This window comes from Jaculus jaculus, chromosome 21 (assembly GCF_020740685.1).
Source record: "Jaculus jaculus isolate mJacJac1 chromosome 21, mJacJac1.mat.Y.cur, whole genome shotgun sequence".
NCBI classification, from domain to species: Eukaryota; Metazoa; Chordata; class Mammalia; order Rodentia; family Dipodidae; genus Jaculus; species Jaculus jaculus.
The window spans coordinates 10,656,549-10,669,075 of NC_059122.1; the positions used below are offsets into that span (position 1 = coordinate 10,656,549).

The 12,527-nt window shown below is 47.3% G+C and overlaps 1 protein-coding gene across 1 annotated transcript in view; it reads right to left on the bottom strand.

Moving 5' to 3' along the window:
- Positions 1-4,925: 4,925 nt before the first annotated feature.
- Positions 4,926-12,527, bottom strand: part of LOC123456351 (zinc finger protein 302-like) — an 82,549-nt gene continuing 74,947 nt past the window's right edge. Inside the window, exon 4 of the mRNA XM_045139140.1 lies at positions 4,926-5,049. Coding sequence (XP_044995075.1) covers positions 4,984-5,049 — 66 coding nt within the window. The 3' untranslated portion in view covers positions 4,926-4,983. The remainder of the gene's footprint in view (positions 5,050-12,527) is intronic.

Sequence of the window (12,527 nt, forward strand, 5' to 3'; positions counted from 1 at the left end):
CTCTAACAAATAATTAAATAAAATCTTAAAAGTAGAAACCGATTTCTAGCTTGGTAAAACAGTAAAATGAAATGGTGATTGTAAAGTGTTCATTGGCATCTAAAGAGTGGCATACTTACCTATTGTATAAATTCCTACCAAGAATACAGAACCCTAGTTTTTGAGTATCTACTGATGGAGAACTCAGTACCTTCAGTCACGTGTTTGTCTTTGTTGAAACAGATTTAGTTCCACACATATCTATTGCATATGCACCATATGCCAAGCACCCTTGTATACAGCAATAATTGATCAAATAGAGAGTATACAAAATTTCTTCCATGCTGGGATGGAGAGATGACTCAGAGATTAATGGCACGCACTTGTGAGGCCTGATGGCCCGGGTTCAATTCCCCAACACCCACATAAAGCCAGATGCACAAAGTGGCGTATGCTTCTGGGTTTTGTTTGCAGTGGCAAGAGACCCTGGCATGCCTAAACCCATTCCCTTTATGCCTCTCTTTCCTGTCTCTCTCAATATGTAAATATTTTAAAATTTTTACATACATCTATATACACACATTTGCTTGCTTATGTCGAAGTTATTCAAGTCGAGCTGTGTGATAATATTGACCTTCCTCCCCCAAAGCCCCCTCCTTTGTCCTGCTCTATGGCACAGCAAACATCATTACCTTTACCCTCCCGCCCCCCACTTTTGCATGACAGTTCTTACAGCATCCAGGGACATGCCCTTCTCTAAGTGAAGTATTTCTGTTCAACCATTAGATACGCAGCCTGTGTTCCAGCTGCACTTGTGGACACGCATCTTTTTAAAATTGATTTTCTTTAATAATGTACCGTAGCTTGCTTTCTTAGCAAAAGCATTTATTTGGGTATAGCATAGTTATTCTTTCTTTTTACGGTAAATGTATCTGGCTTTATTTTTTGCTTTTTTAAATCTTTTATTATTAACAACATATTTCATATGGACACATCATGGGTGGGTACCCTCTTTTCCCTCGTTCCTGTCCCCATTCAGTTGGGGACGCTCCTCGGTGGGGTGTCAGGGATTTCCCCATTGGATTGTGGGTTATGCGTTGTGGGAGCAGCAGTTATTTTTTTTTGGGGGGGGGAGGCAGGGAATGCCTCTGGGCATGATGTCTCCAGCTGTGGCTCTTACAATCTTTCTGCCCCCTCTTCTGCGAAATTCTCTGAGCCGTGGTGGGTGAGTTTTAAGTCTCCTTCAGTGATGAGCTCTTAGGAGCCTCTGGATCTCTGCTTTGGTGGGTGTTGAGTGTCCTCAGGGTCTGTCTCCTTCACCCTGGTGCTGATTGTCAGGCTCAGCACCAGTTCCTATAGTTTCTGCTGTGCCTTGGCTGAAGTGTAGACACACATTTTAATCACGCTCAGGGTGCCCACAGTGGCCATCCTTCACTGGTGGGCTGATTATGCATCAAGACAGAGAGGACGCATTGTGGAATGAAACAAGGATCATTCTGCAGTCAAGATGAGATAAAAGCCCTCCAGCGCCTCTCAGCTGAGTCACTCAACAGTTCACAGCTCTGATGTACGCATCTGGGAAATGGGTACACAGTGATAGCATTCCCTTTGCCGTGCCGTGATGAGGACTCACAACTGTGCTAAGCAGATACAGAGGGCACAGTCCGTGAGAGACGCTCCAGCTTCCTCAGCCCCTGGCCTCTCCGCCCTTGTTGTCTCTGAAATATTACCACCTCATCAGCTTCCCACAGTGACCCCATCCCTCCAGAGGTGACTTCAAGCCATTACTCTTCCACGCGAACCGAGCCGGCTGGCACCCCGCCCTGGGCGCGCAGTGGGTTTGTGTGAACAGAGCAGGCTGGCCCCAGGGCAGCAGCCAATTCCAGGTTCCCTGTCAGTAACTGCGCAGAGTTAGCTCGTTTTTATTCATTCCTATTAAAAAGCCACAGAGTAGTCCTGACTCAGGGAATTTCTGACTGGACTGTAGAGGGAAGGTTGGGGGGCGGGCAGGGTCTGTTTATTTCAGATGTAGAGCAGATGTGGGTACATGGTGCCTCCGAGGAGGTATGCAGGTAGATTTTGTTATTTTTATTTATTTATTAGAGACAGAGAGAGGGAGATGGGTAGAAAGAAGGAGAACGGGCACACCAGGGCCTCCAGCCACTGCAAACCAACTCCAGATGCATGCACCACCATGTGCTTCTGGCTTACGTGGGACCTGGAGAATTGAACCTGGGTCCTTAGGCCTTGCAGGCAAGCGCCTTAACTGCTAAGCCATCTCTCTAGCCCAGAAGTCTACCATTTTCTTACTTATTTAATTTGTTGTTTATGTATCTGCTTGCTTGCTTACTTATTTTGGGAGACAGGGTCTTGCCATGCAGTTCTGGCTGGACTTAAGCTCACACTGACAATGCCTCCACTTCCCAAGAACCAAGACCTTTGCTAACTTTTATTTTTACTTTTATTTTTTAGAGAAAGAGAGAGAATGGGCACTCCAGGGCCTCCAGCCACTGCAAACAAACTCCAGACACACACGTGCAACCTTGTACGTCTGGCTTACGTGAGACCTGGAGACTCAAACCTGGGTAAACCCCATTGGCACATTTTGAAATCCAGACCAGAGGAGATGATGGTAAAGTCCAGTGAGCTAAGGGATGGGGTGGACAATCTTCAGAGTCATGGGATGGATTTGTCGTGTATGCTAAGTACTCTGGGAAGCCAGGAGACTTTGAAGCCAAGGAGCGATGTCAGCTGACATGGACTTTGCAAAGATGACTCACGATGTTGTGTAAATAATACATTTAGTTAGGAAACAAGAGGCTGGCATAGGAAACTCTTGCAGTGATGAAAACGGTAGCATTCCTAGTGTCTTCTAAAGGCTTTAGATTTGTGATCCCACTGGTGACGCTCCCATGAGACATCTGTTATCCCATCTCATACAGGAGGAAACTGAGTCACAGAGGGTTTAAGTAACTTGACCTGCTAGTCGAAACGAGGCAAAAGAAATGAGGTGATGGCTGGAGAAACAGCTTAGCGGTTAAGGCGCTTGCCTGCAAAGCCAAAGGACTCAGGTTCGATTCCCCAGGACCCGCGTAAGCCAGATGTACAACATGGCGCACGTATCTGGAGGTCGTTTGCAGTGGCTGGAAGCCCTGGCAGTGGACGACTGTTTCCTACTTCCCAGTGGAGGAGCTGGCCCGTGGGCCTCTGCACATGTCCAGCCCATTTCTAAGGTCCGCAGGGCCTGCGCCTGAATGTGGCACTCTGGGTAATTACGGTGACTCGTGCTCCGTGGAGAGCAGAGCTGAAGCGAGCTCCCCTCGCCCACCTGTGCAGGGCAGAGGAGGCAGCCCGCCCGCCCGCTGCAGCGTCTGAAGGGAATGGAGGGAGGGAGGTTTTGAAGCCTGCATCCTACAGAGTTTTAGTTCCAGAACATTCAGGCGGCTTCTGCTTAAGCCACTTCAAGAAAAAGTCCTCTTGTCCCTTTTTTTTTTTTTTAATTTTTTATTTATTTATTTGAGAGCAACAGACACAGAGAGAAAGACAGATAGAGGGAGAGAGAGAGAATGGGCGCGCCAGGGCTTCCAGCCTCTGCAAACGAACTCCAGACGCGTGCGCCCCCTTGTGCATCTGGCTAACGTGGGACCTGGGGAACTGAGCCTCGAACCGGGGTCCTTAGGCTTCACAGGCAAGCGCTTAACTGCTAAGCCATCTCTCCAGCCCTCTTGTCCCTTTTTTTAAAAAAATTTTTTGTTCATTTTTATTTATTTATTTGAGAGTGACAGAGAGAAAGAGGCAGATACATATAGAGACAGAGAGAGAGAGAGAGAGAGAGAATGGGCGCGCCAGGGCCTCCAGCCACTGCAAACAAACTTCAGACGCATGTACCCCCTTGGGCATCTGGCCTATGTGGGTCCTGGGGAATTGAACCTGGGTCCTTCGGCTTTGCAGGCAAGTGCCTTAACCACTAAGCCATCTCTCCAGCCTCAGTTGCAGACTTTCAACCTATTGTAGAACATAGGTCTGTTCAGTAAGGTTGACTGGATGCTAATTTTTTTTTCATGAAACTTTTTTCATAGAAGTTGCACTGTTTTATTTTTCCGTTACAAATGTGTAAGGATTTCAGTTTTGCCACATCTAGTCAATACCTTTTATTTTTTTTTTTTGAGGTAGGGTCTCACTGTGGTCCAGGCTGACCTGGAATTAACTATGCAGTCTCAGGGAGGCCTTAAACTCTCAGCGACTGGATGCTAATTTTTAAGGATGGCCACACGCTGGGTGTAGCTATTAGACTCATTTTAGCCCCACGATCGTCTTAGGAAGGTGACACGAATGGTCCCATTTCAGGTGAAAAATGGAAGTCAAGGAAAGAAAACTTAGGTTTCTCTCCCTCTCTTTGCTTACAAAGACCTTACAAAAAAGAGAGGCACACCCAGAACAGAGAAGAGCACATGTCGATGGGATGGGAGGGAAGCCCGGCTGAGAGACAGCGAGGCTCTTACTCAGCCAGCCTTCACTGAGCCTCCGCCGTGCGCAGCGCCCGGCCCCCCATCCGCTCACGTCACGTGGTCTCCGGCTCCCACACACCAGGCGGCTCCCGCCGCTGTGCTTTTGGACCTATGACCCCTCCGGGATGCGTCATCACCAAGGTCCCACCCTCCAGCTCCTGTCTGCTTTATTTTTTCCTCCCAAACATGGATCGTGTGCCATTATCTCTGAGCCTCCCGTAAGCCACTCTCCACACAAAAGCATGGATGGTCTAGAAGGCAATTTATTTTATTTTATTTTATTCTCAATTTTTATTAACATCTTCCATGATTATAAAATGTACCCCATGGTAATACCCTCCTTGCCCCCACTTTCCCCTTTGAAACTCCATTCTCCATCACATCCCCTCCCCATCTCAATCAGTCTCTCTTTTATTTTGATGTCATGATCTTTTCGTCCTCTTATGATGGTCTTGAGTAGGTAGTGTCAGGAGCTGTGAGGTCATGGACATCCAGGTCATTTTATGTCTGAAGGTAGAAGGTAATTTAGACAGTGCCATGGTCCCAAGACCTCCTGTGGTTTCTAAAGAAAAGAGTCATAACAAGACAGCCTTAACCCGCTCAGCCCGTGACTCCATTCCCGCGCACAGCTCCCGCATGCGGCCAGGCCAGTGCCCCCTCACCCTCCAAGCCCCTTGGCAAGGATGCCATGTTCATTCCCGCCAGACACTTAGCACCACTCCTGGGCCTGGAATGCTTTCTATACAGCTGTATCTTCCTTCACGCCAGGTCTCGTATTTGCATGTTCTTTTTCCCCCACGCATGTGCACATGTATGTGCCCTCGCTGTGCCCATACGAACACCTGCTATGAGGTCCCACGCGTGCAGTGGCCTGAATGGAACATTGAACGTCTTGCTCCGTTTCTCTTCAGCCTGGTCTTGTTTTGAGCCAAAGTCTCCCTAGTGCCAAAGACTCTGCTTCCCCACAGCGCTGGGGTTACAGGCACGTGCGGCCAGGCCCGGCTGTTTACTGGAGATCTAGAGATTCGTCCACTGGCAGCCCCGGGCCCTTGTGCTTGGGCAAGAAGCACCCCTCACCTCTGGGTCACCTCTCCAGCCCCCGTCTCCTTTTCTCTTTCTTTCTTCCTTTTTGAGACCGTCTTGTGACATTTTAGGGCCAGGCGGCTTTGAGCTCGGGATCTTACTGCCCCGACCTCCTCAGTGCTGGGACCACAGGCGTGTTCCACCGCCCCCCAGTCACACGTTCTCTCCCAGTAGCTGTCATTAGAGTTCGTTTAGGTGCGATTAGAATGATTCTTGAAATTTGAAGATATAAGGTGCACGTTGTAAAAGAATTAAAAAGCATAGGTTTTGGGAGACAGATAACAGTGCTGAAAAAAAATTGTGTGTCCCTGCGCCTTGCATTTGCTCACATGGAAAATGGGGAGATCACACCCCACTTTGTAGAGTTGTGGGGAGCGGTACGCTAAACATCTATAACCCGAGACGCGGAGTCGCCGGGCCGCGAGCTCGTGGTAGACGGCCGCCGTCTGGCTGCTCTGTAACAGGGTTCGGGTCCCGTCGTGCCACGTGCTCCTCGTGGTGGCCTGTCACAGTGCAGGGGGGACCTCGCCTCCCTCTCCGCCCCCCGTGGGGTTGGATGTCGTGGCAAAGCACAGGGCAGAGGCGCCGACATAGGAAACGCAGCGTTTTCAGGTCTGCTCTGAGGGATCCACACGGGGCTTTGGGCCTTAGTTATAAACGTTTCTCTCTTTGCTGCTCAAGTTGCCATTGGTTTATTAGGAATCGGCCTTGGGGGGCTGGAGAGATGGCTCAGCAGTGAAAGGGGCTTGCAAAGCCTCACAGCCCAGGTTTGTTCCCCCGGTTCCCACATAAGGGTAAATGCACAAAGTGGCGCATGTGTCTGGAGTTCATTTGCAATGGCAGGAGGTCCTGGTGTGCCCATTCTCTCTCTCTTTCTCTCTCTTTGAAATAAAGATTTTTCTTTTTAAATTTTTATTTATTTATTTGAGAGAGACAGACACAGAGAGAAAGACAGATAGAGGGAGGGAGAGAGAATGGGCGCGCCAGGGCTTCCAGCCTCTGCAAATGAACTCCAGACGCGTGCGTCCCCTTGAGCATCTGGCTAATGTGGGACCTGGGGAACCGAGCCTCGAACCGGGGTCCTTAGGCTTCATAGGCAAGCGCTTAACCGCTAAGCCATCTCTCCAGCCCCTTTTTTTTTAAATCTGCTTTGGTGCTGTACTGCCCAGGCAGAAGACAAGAGTGCTTTAAGAAAGTCACTACTGGGCTGGAGAGATGGCTTAGTGGTTAAGCATAAATAAAAATTAAAACAAAAAAGAAAGAGAAAGAAAGAAAGTCACCACTGGTCCCATCTTACTCCAGATGACAGCTTAAATCACTTCATTTTAGAGGTAATAATGTTAGGCGTAGAGGAGAATAATTCCAGCCATCAAACATTCCCTTTACAAATGGCCAATAAAGATTCCGTCTGCCAGGCTGCTGGGTCAGCCGCGGAACGCGTTGAAAATTATCGTCTGAAAACCACTCATCAGCTCCTTGCCCGTCGTCCTCATCCAGTGGTTCGCCGTTTTTGTTTTTCCAACTTTTCTTCCTCTGCCACGAATTGTAGTCCAGAGGACAGATGGATGGGCTGGCACTCAGAAAATCCGGTTTCCCGATCCATACCTGCTGCCTAGTGGCAGAGCTATCTTGGCAAACCCTGACCATCTTCCAGCCTCAGTTCCTTGGTCTGCAGGATGCCTCACAGGGCTACAGACAGGCCCAACTTTAAACAGCACTCAGAGAACCAGCGCTAACGTAGGTGACCCAATACTGACTAAGATCCAGGGGCGGTGGCTGGTGCCTGTGGTCTCAGCTACGCTGGACGCTGAAGTTGGGGGAGGTGACTAAGCTCAGAAAGTCGCGACCAGACTGGGCAACATCTTGTGTTAAAATAGAAAGCGAGGCCGGGTGTGGTGGTGCACGCCTTTAATCCCAGCGCTCGGGAGGCAGAGGTAGGAGGATCGCCATGAGTTCGAGGCCACCCTGAGAATACAGAGTGAATTCCAGGTCAGCTTGTGCTAGAGTGAGACCTTACCTTAAAAAAATTTTTTAAAATCCCTTATCATTGTCTGAAGTCAGACGTGTATTCATTTCTAACACAAGTTGTGCAAGAAATCAATGAGACATCCCCTTTCAATTCCTCCCCAACCTGCTTCTTATTAATAAAGTTAATTTACCCATGGGTCTGATGAAGCCTTTACACCACGGAGCATGAGCTACATGGCTAGACTGTCGTTTAAGAATTCTGACCTTGAACTTCCAATCCTCCTGCCTCTAGTTCCAATGCAGGGGGAGAACAGGCATTCACCACCATGCCTGGCTTATCACTCAATGTTTTAGACCCATCTTTTCTCCAAAATAATTTCTGTACTATTTATTTCTATGTACACCTTTTGGATTTGGCTTGTTCTTGGTTTTCTGAGACCTTAAGACACAGCACTAGGTTATTTGCGCTATTTCTGATATCTCCATTTATGTATTCATAGCTATAAACCTTCCTCTTCAAACTGCCTTAACTGTATCCTGAAAGTTCTCATAAGTTTTGTGGGGTTTTTTTTATTATTTTTTACACATTTATTTATTTGAGAGAGAGAGAGAAAGAGGCAGGGGGGAGGGTAGAGAATGGGTGCACCAGGGTCTCCAGCCACTGCAAGCAAATTCCAGATGCATGCGCCCCCCCCACCTTGTGCATCTGGCTTACATGGGTCCTGGAGAATTGAACTGGGATCCTTTGGCTTTGCAGGCAAATGCCTTAACCACTAAGCCATCTCTCAAGCCCAATTTTTTTTTATTATTTTAATTTGATTTTATGATTTTTTTAAAACTTTCCTCACTCATTTCTTCAGTGAATCCCTGGTTATGTAAGAGTATGTTGTTCACTTCCAAATATTTTTGTAGTTTCTCCTGTTATTGATTTCTAGTTTTTTCCTGCTTTCATGCTTATAAAATGTAAATTATTTTATATTTTTAAGATTTATTTTATGGCCTAAATGTGATTTGTTATTGAGAAGATCACATAGACTGCTGATAAGAATATGTATTCTGCATATATTGAATAGAAAATTCCATATACATTTAAGTTTGTTTGCTCTATGGTGTAGTTTAACTCTGTGGTTTCTTTGCTGAATTTTTTTTGGGGTGATCTATCTAAAGATGAAAATGGGATAATAATGTCACCCAACATTACTGTATTAGGAACTCTCTCACCTTTCATGCCTATTGTGCTTGTTTGATGGAACTGAAATCCTCAACATTCAGTGGAAGTATGCTTTTTATTTTTTTATTTTTATTTTTATTTTTTTTTAATTTTTTTTTTAAGTTATTTACTTGAGAGCGACAGACACAGAGAGAAAGACAGATAGAGGGAGAGAGAGAGAATGGGCGCGCCAGGGCTTCCAGCCTCTGCAAACGAACTCCAGACGCGTGCGCCCCCTTGTGCATCTGGCTAACGTGGGACCTGGGGAACCGAGCCTCGAACCGGGGTCCTTAGGCTTCACAGGCAAGCGCTTAACCGCTAAGCCATCTCTCCAGCCCATATTTTTTGTTTTTTTATTTATTTTTATTTATTTTTTATTTTTTATTTATTTATTTGAGAGTGACAGACACAGAGAGAAAGACAGATAGAGGGAGAGAGAGAGAGAGAGAATGGGCGCGCCAGGGCTTCCAGCCTCTGCAAACGAACTCCAGATGCGTGCGCCCCCTTGTGCATCTGGCTAACGTGGGACCTGGGGAACTGAGCCTCGAACCGGGGTCCTTAGGCTTCACAGGCAGGCGCTTAACCGCTAAGCCATCTCTCCAGCCCCTATTTTTTGTTTTTTTGAGGTAGGGTCTTGCTCTAGCCCAGGCTGACCTGGAATTCACTGTGTCATCTCAGGGTGGCCTCGAACTCACAGCAATCCTCCTACCTCTGCCTCCCAAGTACTGGGATTAACAGCATGTGCCAGCATGCCCAACAGGGAATAATTTATCAAGAAGAGATAAACCAGCCAGGCATGGTGGCGCACACCTTTAATCCCAGCATTTGGGAGGCAGAGGTAGGAGGATCACCGTGAGTTCAAGGCCACCCTGAGAATACACAGTGAATTCCAGGTCAGCCTGGGCTAGAGTGAGACACTACCTTGAAAAACAAAAACTTATGCCCTTATTAACATGTAGTAGCCAATTTTATCTCTTTTGACTAATTTTTCCTCCATTTGCTTGATAAATTGACTTCCATTCTTTTGACTCTTGTCCCGTTGGCATCTTTGCTAGTGAAATGTGTTTCTTGATGACCACAAATAGTTGGGCTGTGTTTTTTAATCCAGTCAACTAGTCATTATTGATTAGTTGCATTTAAAGGTACTATTAATAGCTGTTTACTAATTCCTTTAATATAGTTGGTGGCTTTTCTGGTTGGTTGGCATGTTACTGGTTCTCTCTCCTCTGTTAGACATTTCTCCCCGACATCTGTGATTTGCTGGCTGACTGGGGTGCCGTCTCTCCTGGCTCAGCTTTGTTCTTTACTCTTCTCATGAACTTGTTCTCCCCTGGGTTCTCGTGACCCTCTTCCTTCCTCCTCTGCGTAGGGCACTCTATCAGGCATCTTCTGCAGTGCTGGCTTGGTGATCACAAACTGTCTTGGTTTGGGCTGGTCTTAAAAGGCCCTTGTTTCTCCATAAATTCTGGATACAGTAGTTTTGTTAGCAACTGTTTACTTTCAAGGCTTGAAATCTGTCATCCCGTTCCCCTGTACCCCCACACACGACCCTCAGACCCCATATATTCTTTCCCTCTAGTAGCTTGTCTGGTCTCCCCTCCTCTCCTCCCTCCCTATTTCTGTGTTTTTCCTGGTCTCGTTCTAATTATGCACCTATAATCCTAATGCTCACTCCCATTTTCACTCAATCCTAGCCGATCGAGTTTAGGAGCCACGTATGAGAGAAAACACAGGGTCTGTGTCTTTCTTAGCCTGTGTGCTCTCTCTTAGAATGATTTCTTCCCCCTAAGTCCATCCATTTTCCTGCAAATGTCATTGTTTGTTTTCCTTGCTGCTGAGTGGCATTCCATTGTGCATGCGTGCCACATCTTCACCGGCCATTCATCGGTTGATGGGCATCGGGGCTGAGTCTTAGCTATCGTGAGTGGAGGGGTGATGAACAGCAGGTGTCTCTGAAGTAAAGAGTGGAGTCTTTAGGGTCAACACCAGGAATGGAGTAGCTGGGCAGAGGGAAAGATCTGTTTTCATCGTTTCCAGGGGCATCGACGCTTCCTTCCACAGTGGCTGCTCCCGTTGGCCGTCCCACCAGCAGGGAACACACGTCCCTCTCTCCCCACTTGCTCACCAACACTTGTTTGATTTGTTTGATGATTGGAGTGAGATGGAATCTCAGAGTCATTCTCATTTGCATTGTCCTCATGACTACGGATGGTGAACATCTCTTTAAGCGATTATTGGCCATTTTTATTTCTTCCTTTGAAAAGTCTCTGTTCAGGAAGCCGGGCGTGGTGGCGCACGCCTTTAATCCCAGCACTCGGGAGGCAGAGGTAGGAGGATTGCCATGAGTTTGAGGCCATCCTGAGACTCCATAGTGAATTCCAGGTCAGCCTGGGCTAGAGTGAGACCTTACCTTGAAAAAAAAAAAAAAAAGTCTCTGTTCGGGTCTATGCCGCATTTATTTTGAGACAGCACGCCGACTTCCAACCCACTTTCACATTATTCTTTTTAGTTCCCTGCTAGTTATATCTTCTGGCTATCCTGTGATTGTGCACACCTTTATGTGGTTTTCCACTTTGGACAGTAAGTTTTAAAATATTTTATTTTATTTATTCCTTTATTTATTTGACAGGGAGAGAGAGAGAGAGGGAGGGAGAGAGAGAATGGGTGTGCCAGGGCCTCCAACCACTGCAAATGAACTCCAGACACATGCGCCTCCTTATGCATCAGGATAACATGGGTCCTGGGGAATTGAACCAGGGTCCTTTGGCTTTGCAGTCAAGTGCCTTAACTGCTAAGCCATCCCTCCAGCCCTGGACAGCAAGTTTTAAACAAAAACTGTTTCCTATGGAAACATATATGCTGTGGGATATGGAAGTATTTCTACAGAATTATATCAGATTTACCTTATAAGTGTGTGTGTGTGTGTGTGTGTGTGTGTGTGTGTGTGTGTATTGGTTTGATTCAGGTGTCCCCCATAAACTTAAATGTTCTGAATGCTAGGTCCCCAGCTGACAAAGATTTGGGAACTAACACCTCCAGGGGCAGTGTATTGTTGGCTCCTTCTTGCTAGTGTTTGGCACACTCTCCTGTTCCTGTTGTCCACCTGATAGTGGCCAGGGGATGATGTCTAACCTGGGCTCATGCCATCATTTTCCCCTGATATCATGGCGCTTCCCCTCAAGTCTGTAAGCCAAAATAAACCTTTTTCCCCCACAAGCTGCTCTTGGTTGGGTGATTTCTTCCAGCAATGTGATCCTGACTGCAACAATATGCAATTAAAAATTTATTCATTTATTGGGAAGAGAGAGAGAAAGAGATAGAGAATGAATGAGTGAATGGGTGTGCCAGGGCCTATGGCCCCTGCAAATGAACTCCAGATGTACGTATCACCCTGTGCATCTGGCTTACATGGGTTCTGGGGAATAGAACCTGGGTCCTTTGGCTTTACAGGTAAGCGCCTTAACCACTAAGCCATCTCTCCAAGCCGTCAAATTCCCGTTCTGACGCAGACGTTGACTCCCAGCTGCCCGTTCCCCTCCGTCTGCCTGTCAAGGTCCCGAGAGTGCCTGCAGCCCTCCCCCCGTCTGTCACTGCGGGCTCCTGTCCGTGTGGCACCCGAGGCCTCTGCTTATTGATTACGGGGTGAACCCTGCGGTCTTCAGGCAGCACTGCACTGTGTCGATCCTTCCAGACGCCTGCGGTGTTCAAAGAAAGGGCGCCTGCCCTCCGCATCTGCTTAGGTCACCGGACCGAGCAGATATTATTTCTCTAACGAGGAA